This window comes from Malurus melanocephalus, unplaced genomic scaffold, assembly GCF_030028575.1.
Source record: "Malurus melanocephalus ecotype Western Australia unplaced genomic scaffold, MMel_1.1 scaffold_212, whole genome shotgun sequence".
Lineage (NCBI taxonomy): Eukaryota > Metazoa > Chordata > Aves > Passeriformes > Maluridae > Malurus > Malurus melanocephalus.
The window spans coordinates 312,441-325,048 of NW_026623444.1; the positions used below are offsets into that span (position 1 = coordinate 312,441).

A 12,608-nucleotide genomic window follows, 5' to 3' on the forward strand; every position below is an offset into this window, starting at 1 on the left:
CCCTGAGATGCAGATTTTGCACTACTCTAAAGTCAAATAAAATTATTAGATAAAGAAATGGAAAGAACTTTAAGCTCCTAAAGGTAATACTTATAAGTGTCCCTAAATCYTCTTAAACCCTCCTGAATACTAAGGGGCCAAATTTTCCCCTGAATTACAGTCACAAAGACAGTTGGGTTCAAGATTACCTAAAATTATGTCTTGCTTTCCTTAAAAAATTGATGAAARTCAAATGATGAGTGGCCTTTATTTGACTTAAACCTGAATGTTTAGATATGTGCTTATCATTATCCGTACGTTTTCCAAGACAGATGTAAACCTCATAACATTATATACAGGCAGTTAGAGCTTAATTAAACAATCATACTGCAAATTTTCCCATTATCCATTTGTTGCTTTCTAGCATTAGAAATTACCAAAAATTAATCCTGCTGTCCCATTTCAACATTTGATGCCATTCTAGGTGCTGGCTGGGAGTGGAATAGCCAGAAGCTTTTTTCAGGACAAAGTCCCAGACAAACGGGGGAGGGTTTGTTTTGTTTTCCAGGTCGGTTCACCATCACCCTTTGTTAACCTGATTGTTGCCTCACAGAAGCTGTAATTTGAATATCTCTGACCCGCTTTTCCCCTTTTCTGCAGCAAAATTCACCGCGTCCTGTGAATAGAGGAGAGTTTTGCTGCGTTCTTCACTTTAGGGAGTCCCTGGATGGGTCAGATCAGTTAGCAGAGTTTAGAGCCGATCTGATTTAATACCAGGGTTGCTGAGTAGCTGATCCCCGAGCCGGGAAGCTCCTTTGCAGCGCTCCGCAACTGAGGCTAAAAATACCTCCTGATGGATTGCGTGCCTCTGAAAAACACGGGCCAGGGAGGGCAGCAAACCTGTAAGCTGGAAATCCTCACTGAAATGCTCACGAGCAGGGAGCAAAAAGCTGCACGTAGGTTTGTCATTAACCTTGTGACCTAATTCAGCGCGGAGAGATCGGAGGGGAAGGATGCTTAGCCATGATATCCCTCAGGACTCTCCCACAGACAGAAATCGGCTCCTGCAGCCCAAAGTGACCCAAAACCACGTAACTCTGGGATTTCTGCAAAGTTTACAAAGGCTTTATCTTAAGGCTGCTAAAGCTTCTAAGCTTGTTCTTAGCGTTTGACATGGCAGAACTTTCATACWCTGTATTATCTAATCTTCAAAGGGCTACCCTTGTGTCTGCTTTATCCCAAGGGCAGCTGTGACCCCTGGAAGGGGCTAATCTCACATCACAGGGTGAATCAATGGTRCAGGCAGGGACAGCACTCACGAGTGGAGTTGGCCAACGAGTTTCCACTGGCGTGTGTTCTGCAAACAAAAAAATTCCCTGTCTATGAAAGCAAAAATTTCTGCATCAAATACTGATAATAATGATARTAATAATCATAATSATCATCATCAGTTTATAATTTCAGTTCTGGGTAAAACGTAACAAAGCTAGAAAATCTGAAAACAGAAATTTGCTTTTCCATCCCTGTTCTCTCATAACCTCGGGGTCAGTATTTGAGCTCACTCTGCCTCTCAAAGGCACAATACAGTCCCAGCAAAGCACGCTTCACAAACAAAACCAGCAATATCACAAATGGGAAATTTTCTAGCTGACCAGAAGCAGTGGCCCAGGAAATTTAATGCTGCAAATATGGTTTACTGTTTCATTTTCTCGCTTTTAAAGATGCCATACAGCAACATGAAAAAATCAAAGCTGTGCAGGTCACAATGTGTGAAACCAGGGTAAGTATCATCACCCAATCGAAGAGCAGAGCCTGACAACGTTTCAGATCACTGTAAGAATAGTTTTGATTTCAGTGTTATCAGCGRAAATTTAAGTCTGTGGGCTTGCATTTTGATATAATCTCATTTTAAGGTATGGTTTAGGACATTTTGTCCCRATCAAATAAATGTCATGATAACAGAACAACAGAAAGTTGGGTGCTGCTTGTAGAAAGATACTGTAAAACAAAACAGGRTAGGCTAAGTAAAATGTCAAGAAATTTACTCATAATACTTGAAAGAGTTATTATTGACAGCAGCTACACTTCTTGGTAAAAGAAATCCTTCATGTACCTGGAAAGACCTGGCAGCATTTCTGCAGTAACTGCTTGGGTCCTGGTTTCCTGTGGGCCTCTGGGGTGCTGAGGCAAGATCTTTCTCCTAATTTTCCAGACTGTCTGAAATAACATGAGGACTGTGTGGCAGCTTWCCAAAAATTATATTTTTGATATTTTTCCAAAAGGTGAGGGCATGTATTCTCACCAAAAGGTGAGAATAATTATGTGCAAAACCTGCAGAGTACCCAGCACCAAGAGTGGGATGGCAGCAGAGGATGTGTAAGGTGCAGAGCTTTAAACCCTGCCTAAGTCATATCCCAAAATTSTGCCTGGGAATGGCCCCTRCTCTGCCCTGAGCTGTACATGGGTRGTGATGGTTTGTTTGGAGGTGTGTTACCAACACAGAATTATGAACCAAAACCAGTTTRATGCTTTCACAACCACCAGCTCCTGTTTGAACTTGCTCGCCAGCCCTGTAGCTCAATTTAACAGCACAGATGTTGCCAAGCGGTTGCACAATCCAGCACAACATCCCTGGCAGCAGAGCACGATTTTACACTGGATGTGTCCAGAAAAGCTCTGGCAATTCATGCTGGAGCAATCCAGGAGCCATCTGCGCTGCCTCTGTGCCAGGAAGGCGGCGTTCCCACCCTGGAGCCATCGGGAGCTCACATGTGCCACATTCCCTCTCCATCAGCCCAGCAGGATTGAGCTGAGCCAGTGACAAACTGGCACATTTGCTCTTGTCCTCCTGTCCTGGCTTTTGCAGGGTGGGCAGGAACCCCTGGCAGAAGGGCAGGATGCCACAGCTCCCTCATGGTCYGTGCCCTGCAGCAGGGCACACAGGGCCATCTGTCAGGGCTGTTAGCTGCACTGTCCCCTGTGTGTGAGCGGGGACAATGGCACTGCCATTGCTCTGCCCTTGGAGATGCTGTCCAGGGGCTTTCCCAGAGGACAACCTGCTTGGCTGCCCTGCTGTGTCCCATAATGGGTTTTGGGCTGTGTCACAGAGACAGTGCAGGGAACAGCAATGAGGCCAGACACCCCTGTGAAAGCTGCAGGAATCAATTCCATGAGAGACAAAAATTTCACGGAAAAGATGCGTGAAATATCAGGAAAGGCCCCTGTAACCACTGGAACTAATGACTCTTAATGTCCTATGGTTATGTGTCTTATGGCTGATTGACTTTTGTGCTGGAGCTGTTCCTGAGTGAGGACAAATAAACAATTCCTCTTTTCTGCCTGGCAGCCTTTTGTCAGGAAATCAGGACCTATTTTACATCTTTGACACTTTAACYTCTGTGACAGCATGGCTACAGATTCAAAATGAAGTTTATGAGGGGAAAAAATGGAAAATGAGCAAAAAGGAAAAAAAAAAAAATCACAGATGAAAGTTGAGTAAAACAGTGTGTGAGGCGTAAATAAAAGGAAATACTCACTGCCATCATAATTGAGTGTGGCAAATTTGGCTTGTTTCTCTGCACAGCCAGCACTGTTGCACACTCTCATCTGCAGCTCGTACCAGGTGGCCTCCTGGAGGTCATACAGGATGTAGGACTTGGACAGGGATGTCCTCTGGGCTGTTGTCCAGACTGTGGTCCCAAAGGGTCGGTACTCCAGGGTGAAGGAGGTGATGGGGCAGCCACCGTCGTTCCAGCCGATTAAGTTCAGCTTCACCCGCGTGGTGTTGATGCTGGCAAAGAGCTCCTGCTCCTTGGAAAACTGGGGCTCTAGAGGCAGTGGGGTATTAAAAACCAATTTGCATATTGCAGATAACAGGCTCTCGAATACAAAATTAAGAGAATAATTTCCAGGGCAATCTTCTAGCTTAAACTCAGTATCTATATATTCAACTTTCCCCCCTTCCTCCTTCTTAAATGTTTTTTTTTTTTTTTTTTTTTTTTTTCCCACTTGGTGCCAGACTCAGAAACCCAGATTTTCAAATCTATATGTGGAAAAAAAATCCATACATCCATCCAAAAATTTATGTTAGTTTTGCCTCACAGAACTTTACACAGACTTTTCCTTTATTTTTGACACTTATCCTATTCAGTGGATGTTGCTTGCAGAGCTCCTGCAATACTGGCTTGGAGCAGAAATAAGACATTGGCTCCATTTCCTTTGCACATAAATACATTCCCTGTCTTCCTTCAACATCCAGACAAAATAAACCCCTGGATTTTTACAAGTGAAGAAACAATTTCCTCATGGCAATAAAATAGCTGGAATTGCTGTATCCTGTGGCAGTGGAGACATCCTCTTACCAAATATCTGCCAACCCATCTTAGAAAAAACTTATTAGAGAAATAAGGACAGAACATCAGCCCATGTGGGTTTCAAGTCCCATAGCGACAGCCTCTTCTGTCACAGCATGCACAGAACTGGAAATGTTTCCAAAGCCAGTGATATTAAATTATCCAAGGCTGTTTTGTCATCAAACTAAGATCTGCATCAGGATGCAGGAGCTTTGGGAGGGTGAGGGGGATGGAACCAACCCACCTTTGCCAAGGGTCTTGGCCTCGATGATCTCGCTGATGCGTCCTGGCCCCACGCCGTTCTGAGCAGTCAGAGTGAACTTGTACCAGGTGCCACATTTCAGGGTYTCCAGCCTGTAGGATCTCTCACTGGGGCTGATGGGGAAGCTGCCCCACTGCTCACTGTTATCCTCTGAGTACTGCAGGATATAACCTGGGGGGAGAGCACRATGGCAGTGGTAAGCCAGGCACACAAAATACACAAATCCTTCAGGTAATCCAAGCAGGAATTTCAGAGAACTAATAAAGCTAAAAAAAACCCCATGTGCTGGGAAACATTCAGCTCCTCCCTGACTAAGAGACACCAGGCAATGCATTTTGCCTCACGACAACAGCTTAAATACATTTTTTATGAAAGCTTTGAGGGRAAAAGAAAAGGATGGATATTTCTAAGGATCCCCGCAATCAGCAACAACCAGATGATGAACCTGGACCCTCTAAAATGAGTGGTTAGAGATTACTTGTCTGGAAAATCAGATAGAGCAACTGTCATAACAGCTGAGGGGATGCTGGGAGAGAGTGATTCAATGTGTGAATAAACCACCACAAAGACAAAATGCAATTTACTGAAAGCTGTTATCACCATGATGGTGCACATTAAGGGTTGACAGCAATACAGATTGGGTTGTTTTCCCTTTTTTTTTTTTTGGGGGGGGGAGCCATTCATAATTGTATACTAAAACTATCAACATATGATAATTTAGTAAGGAGTAGCAATTAACCTGAATTCCATTACCTCGGATAGAGCTGCCACCATTGTCTCCAGGTATCCAGGAAAGAGTGATAGAGGAAGATGTGGTTTTGGATACAGTGAGTCTTGGCTGGTCTGGTGGAACTAGATGGGAAATAGTTAAAAATAGAAAATGCAATCAAATGATTTGACACGATCTTAATCACTTCTAACAGCCATTTATCAAATAGCTGTTTTGAGTTGCAAAAAATGCAAATGACTTCTGTCAAAGTGTCTCTTTAGCTGACATCCTTGGTTAAGACAAGAACAGACAAGCTCTCATTTTTTTGTATTTAATTTTATATGGAATTTTGTCTTTCAATTCTTAACCTTTGTTTTCCCTGATTTTTTTTGTATCTGTCCTATTAGACCTCTATGGCACATGAGCTGCCCAGCCATTAATTTTCATTATTTTTTATATCTATTTCAGGGAGAAGATGAAATTTTAGTGGCAGGAAACAGATGCACAGTTGCAAATGGTGCCTCAGTCATTCCTGTCAGTGCAGGCTGTTAGGACAAAAATGAAAAAAGCTTCATATCAAGGGCTTCTGCCAGTGGCACTGGGAGAGTTAATCAGGTATAACAGGTAAGTCTGTRACTGGAGGCAGATCCATGACCACTGAGGCTTTTGGTGTAAAGAATTCACAACTCTGTCAGCAAAGACTGGAAACACTTCAGTTYTGCTGCTCCCTGTAAACATTATGGTTGTGCCTAATCTGTGGTGCAGAAGATCAAAGTTCCAAGGACCAGCTGCTGACTGAGTACAGGAATAAAACAAAGGTTTCCGCTGCCATCCACTGCCCAGTTTCCTTTGGAGGAGAATCAAAGCATGGTTTGGGTTGGAAAAGATATTGAAGATCATCTCATTCCACCCCCCTGCCATGGGCAGAGACAGCTTCCACTATCCCAGGTGGCTCAAAGTCCCATTCAGCCTGGCCTTGGACACTGCCAGGGGTCCTGGGGCAGCTACAGCTTCTCTGGGCACCCTGTGCCAGGGTCTCAACACAGGTAACTTTGACTTCTGTCTGGATCATTAACTGGCCCTTGCACAGGTGAGATGACCAGAACCACAAATGCAAAAAGCAGGAAGGCTGTGGAGAATGGTGTTTGCTAAAATAGAGAAGAATGGTCAGGTAAAACTTTAAAGAGATGTAAAAAACTTTGCTAGAGCCCTGAAGGGTAAGCAATTGCCAACACTTAGCCCAAGGATTTTTTGAAGAAGGTGACTTGAGGCCTCCAGTCTCAGAAACAGACACAATCAACCATTTCTGCCTCAAAAACAAGGAGTGAGGCATGGACAGTGTCTGTCCTGGGAAAGGATCAAGAAACAGCAGCAAAGGTGGGTGGAAAGCTKGGGAGAAGAGACAACAGAATGCTCACAGCTCCTCTGGTCACTGCCAGGGAGAGATGAGGGTGGTGGTGTTGGTGACCGGTGCTGCAGGAGCTGCCCTTGTCCTGACACAGCCCCATGAGCTGGGCAGGACAGAAATCCCAAATGCTCTGCAGTGTCCAGCAGAGTGCTGGACTGCCAGAGAACACCTTTCCCTGTGTTTAAGGTGCAGGCCCTCCTGCAGAGTGAAGCTCCAGGAACAGMTCCCCATTGCAGTTCAAGCCATCAGACTGCAGAATAATGGGTGCTGATACAAGGCAGAGGCTGCTGGTTTGCAGCTATGGATTAGTTCAAAGAGAAGTTGATTTTTCTGCCCTCATGGGGCCAAACAGCACTGAAGAAAACAAAAGAGACAGTTTATACTCTAAAGGAAAATTCCCTGTGTGAGATGGATTTGTTCTGTTATTCTGAGTGACTTGGCTGATTCCATGGAGAGAGACTGCACACACTGCGCTGGGAAGGATTTATTGTAAAAGCTTTCATCACAGCTTCATCCTATCTACAAAAAATGGTGGTCCCACATATTAAAAGCCACTCTTAGTCTGTCCTCAGGGAAGTAATATTGATTTGCTTTTAGTTGCTGCAGTTCAATAACAGCAAAGATATGCAATTACAAAAGTACTTAGTGAAATATAAATATACASTTTCCATTTGATGGTGTTTTCTCTCCCTACTTCCTGTAGTGGTCATGCTTCAAACATTGCAGAAGAGCATCTTTAGTTTCTGTTGGATTGCAGGTAAGCTGATATCTGCCAATACAAGCTATGATGTTTGTTCCAAGGCTTAGTGGAATGGTTTATGCAGGAAGAGGGGAATTGCAGGGGAAACAACCCCTCTGTGCTCTCATCTGTTTGCACTGGAAGTTTAGATTCCACATCCAGAAGAGCAGCTACAAAAATTTGCAGTCAGCTGCAGCATTCATAGGATGTACTTTAGTGCAAGTGAGCAAGGAAATCTGCATGGTGAATTCTTGATATGTGAATTCGTAGGCTCTGCATCACTTTGCTCTTGGTTTATATTCCTATATTGTCCCTGCTTTTGTACACATCAACAGCATCCTGGATGTACTTTGTGCTTTTCAACAGGAATATAAAGTGTAGCTGGAGAAATGTATTAGCTGAAGGGGTACTGGTGTTTCATTCCCAGTGCTTCTTCATATTCACCTCATATTCATCAATAAAATTCTGCTCCCACATAATGAAGCTTTTGTGCAAGGTCTCAGTACAGAAGCAAATTTCTGCTGATGGCTTTTCAGGAGCTAAATGAAAGGCCTCCAGGTCTTTCTGAATTTGGTAATACTGAAATGATAYAGGTGATATTTGCAAGGAGAAGGCAGGAGCTGATACTGTGTGAAGAGCTAGAAGATAACCAAATGCAAACACATGGTTGTCAATCTTACAAAAACTCACATGGAGACTGAGCTGTGAGTGTGTGAATTCTTCCACCAAAAGCACCATTTTCTAGATCGCAAAATGCTCGTGGCTGAATCAGAGTGACCTGCATAATACTTTATTTGTTAATTTGGAAGATTAAACTTGCACTAATACWCATCAATACTGATATTTTGCATACACGTTCAAACCAACACGCACTCTGCTTTACCCACAGCACTTTAAAGCTGTGGTAACAATTCCAAGGTAGATCCAACAGCCTTACCTTGTACCTGCAAATTCAGAATGATTTCATCTGATCCCCAGTTGTTGCTGGCCACACAGCTGTAGTAGCCAGAGTCTTCTGCTTTCACAGTTCGGATGACAAAGCTGCCGTTGCTGAAGATGCTCCTTCGCCCATCAATCATCACTAGACTGGGTGTCCCGTTACTACCTCACAGGAAACAAAGTGCATACATTAAAGAAGTTACAATCAAAATCACTCGGAAGTGGATTATTTTTTGAAGCAACTAAGCATGGAAAGAGRGGAAATGCTGTGGGGTGAGGTGTGTCCATTTAATAAAGCAGCAAAGGAGTATTTTCTCTCAGGAAACAGCTATAGTTCACTTATTAATGAGCTTATCCTGGACCCAGTGTGAGTGAAAACACAAATTCTCTCCTTCCTTAACTTGTTATGTCACAAAATTGCTGAAATAATGACATGGGCAATTCCTGACTACGAAATTCATCCTTATAAAATAATGGGTATTTATATCAATGCCCAAGATGGTTTCACAGCACTGCAGTTTCCCTGCTTACACAGYTCTTGCATGAACATTATTGTACATGTGTGTTTCCAAGGGGCTCTGACTGTGAAACTACAGCTGAAAACAGGATAATGGAAAATTAAACACGTGCAAGACATTTGCTGCCCGCCTCAGCACAAATCAGTGCTTCAGGCACTTTGCTCTCTCAGAATAAAACCTTCCCATCTGCCTGAAGACAAAACAAAAAAGACTCCTGAGTTTTAAATTTTGAATGTTTACCTTTGCCCATTCCTCATTATTTTTTTGCCTTTTGATGCCCTGTAATGACCACAGACGATTAGTTTAAGGAATTTCTAAACACCTCATCTGCTGTGACCATGTGCAAATCACCAGGAATGGTCCTTYTCCTTGCTGCCAGTGCTCCAGGACCACCCTCCCCACAACCCTCAGGATTTTAAGCAAATGGGCTGTATCTGAGCTGTACATTTAGTTGCTGGTTACCTATCCTTCATCCACTTGACKGTTGGAGCTGGGTCCCCCACGGCTTTGCAGGGGAGAACAATGTCCTTCATCCAGGGCGTTGTCACCGTCCCGCTGAAGGTCAAAATCCTGGCAGGAGCTGGGTGGGAGAGAGCAAGAGAGACTGAGGTGAGGTGTCCATCCTTACAGCCCTTGAAAGGGGAATAGAGACACCCACAGTTAATGGGGGAAACCAAACCCATCTGAAAAACATGTGTTTAGGATACTAATTCCTTTAAACTCATCACATTRGCTATTTATTCAAGCACAACTGACAGTTTGAGTCCCTGGAAGACAAGAAACTAAAAGAGATGAAGATTTGAAGAGATTTTGCAGAGAAAAAGAGCAAATCCAGTTATTTATCATCTTTGCCGACTTCTACATATTTGCATAAAATGTTTTCTTTTGTAGTAGAAATTATGGATGAAAATTATGTCCAAGGAATGCTTTTGTCCAGAATTACAGCAAGAAGTGTCCACAGTAGACAGATGTCTTATAAAAGCTAAATTCTTGACACATCTCYGCTACAATAATTTTGGTATTAAGCAAAATAAACCTTAATGTATCTATGTATTAGTACATTGCAGAGTCTATTTGAAGTCCACAAATGTGAACAAACTAAAATCTGTGTCAGCTCTCAGATCACCTAAATATATTTTAAAAAATCACACTTGTACTTTCAGTTTATAATATACATGAACACTGAGGCTGTGTTAGAACTTCATTTGTTATTCCTCAAGAATGACCCTTGATAGAAATGGATTTGCTGTTGGCCTCTAAATATTCATTTTAAAGGCACATAATGAATACAGAWAGATAAAATATTCTACTTTTTAGTCCTGATCTACGTCAGTTGTGCATGCTGATCAGAATTTATACTTAATAATCCATTTTGCACCAATTAGGAAAACATGAAAATGAGACCCAGCATCAAATATAACTGGGACGGTTAATCTGGAAGAAAAAAATCATGCATAAAAGAACAGGCCTTGAAAAATTAAGCAAAATTACTTGAGTAGGCTGCAATGGGACTTGAGATATTCACTAAAAGAGAAGATTTCACAGATTATACAATCAGTTTGGACTGTGTTGCCTATGTTTTCTTCAAGCACTGTTGAAGGCCAAGCTTCTCAAGAGATTTTTTCCTCTGGTCAAAGTTTTAACTGAAACACAAGGAGCTGTTTAAAGATTTTCGTAATACAAAGTGAAGGTTTGGTAATGGGACAGCACTACATCCCTAAGAGCGAGGATCCACCGCCTGTGCTGCTAAAGAGCAGCTGGAGATCCCTGGAAAGGCTCCCTCCTTCCAGAGCTCTRAGGTTTAACCCTGCCAGGAGGGAGCTGTGGCTTGTGCAGCCCTGGGAATGTCATGCAGAATGATGCAAAGAYCCTGGGCAGGCAGAGCCTCATGGATCAGTGTGATTTTCCACCAGGSCGCTCCTAAGAGCACATCTAGGAAAGATTTCCACAGGGCTGCACTGCCACAAGCTGTCTGTGGTGGGTTGCATGGCCAGGTTTTGGTACTGTGCAGGTTACAGGTTGCCAGAAGCTTCCCCCATGTCCAGCAGATGTGATGAACAGATTTTAACCCCCATTCCCATCTTCCTGTGCTGCTGGGGAGGAGGAGATAGAGCTGGGAAAGAGGGAGGGGGGTGGTGAAAGTGTTTTTAAGATTTATTTTTCTTCTCACTATCCTGCTCTGATCTTGTTAGTAATAAATTCAATTAATATCTCTAATTGGAGTCTGTTTTGCCTGTGACAGTATTTGGGGAGTGATTTCTCTGTCCTCACCTCAACTCATGAACCCTTTGTTATATTTTTTCTCCCCTGTCCATCTGGGGATGGGAATGATGGAGAGGCTCTGGTGGGTGTCTGGCATCCACCCCACCATGGGCTAATTAACCAAAGTAACTCAAACAGAAAAATGCTCATTACACCCAGAGACACAGAGTGAAATGCTGACTCTGTTAGAGCTGGTGTCACAAGTCACATTTGTTTTCAGTGGTGACAGGTTTTTGCTGCAGGAGGTTCCTCGTGGTGCTCAAGCCATCTTTGAAAAGCAGCAGGAGATGCTGTCAGCTCTGACTCCCTACAAATCACACCTGGGAGCATCTGGGCTGCTCAAATTCCTGTCCCCTGCAAAATTCCCTCTGCAGCATGATGTCTGAAAACTCATTTAAAGTTAACTGTTCATCATTTCCCCTTGGTCTTCCCATATCTTCAGGGTTTCCTGAAATATCCAGCTWCTTCCAACTGTTGCCTGTTCCTATAGGACAAAATATGGAATACAGGAATGCTGCTGAAGCCTTCAGCATGGCATGGCACCACTGTTACCAACTTTCTGTGTTATCCCTTTGTTTTTAAGTTATTTCAGAATGATTTCTTCCTTAAGAAGTCATAGGCTGAGCATCTGCTGTTGAAACTGCAACATTTATGTTGCAGCTCCTGGTTTTCAATAATCCTGTATCTCTCATTTTACYAGGATGAATAGAAGAAACATAAACCTCACAGCAGCCTAAGCCAGAGGTAAGATGATAGACAAAAACTCAGAAAATAACCAGAATAGCCCAGTGCACTATTTTTGTGWAAGTATCCGCAGCTTTCTATGGATTTTCTTATTCCTTTCATGTACTGAGTGCTTTTAAGAGATGGTAACACAGCAGGAAAATTTTCAAGCCCAATTTTCTTTATGGCTGAACATCTAATGATGTTTTGAGACTGCTAAAAGGTGCACAAAGAAAACTAGAAACAAAATAAATGTCGAGTGAAATCCATCTCAGAGCAATGGATTTGAAATTCGAACAGGCATCCATGAGAGAAAAAAGCCTGGAATCTCACAGACCTCTTTCKTTTGAGCCAAGGGAATTTTTTGAATCATATGGATAAGCTTCAGGGTTTACTTCTTTGTTATCAAAGCTGCCCACATTCCTACACACTTCTCTCTGGCCTTACATTTGATGGCAAGGCACTGGATTAGAGCTGTGTCTGTTCCTATTTTTTTTACAAATTACCCGATTATTAATTGAAGATAAATAGGTTCCTTCACACAACAGTGCACTCTCCTATGCTAATGCATTTTCTTCATRTTTGTTTGTTTAAATTACAAATCCTCTAACCTACATTTACTGTCACAGAAATAGGAATGGGCAGAAATTCATTGTAGAGGATGTAACACGCTTGGGKTTTTTTTACCTCTAGAGGACACAAGTGTGTTTTAAAGGT

General features: G+C 42.8%; 1 protein-coding gene across 1 annotated transcript in view; it reads right to left on the reverse strand.

Annotated features, from left to right (window-relative positions):
* Window positions 1-12,608, reverse strand: part of DSCAM (DS cell adhesion molecule) — a 368,029-nt gene that overhangs the window by 44,056 nt on the left and 311,365 nt on the right. The window contains exons 22-26 of the mRNA XM_057373994.1: window positions 9,369-9,486; window positions 8,387-8,550; window positions 5,347-5,445; window positions 4,576-4,764; window positions 3,516-3,806 (exon numbers count right to left, since the gene is read on the reverse strand). Coding sequence (XP_057229977.1) covers window positions 3,516-3,806; window positions 4,576-4,764; window positions 5,347-5,445; window positions 8,387-8,550; window positions 9,369-9,486 — 861 coding nt within the window. The remainder of the gene's footprint in view (window positions 1-3,515; window positions 3,807-4,575; window positions 4,765-5,346; window positions 5,446-8,386; window positions 8,551-9,368; window positions 9,487-12,608) is intronic.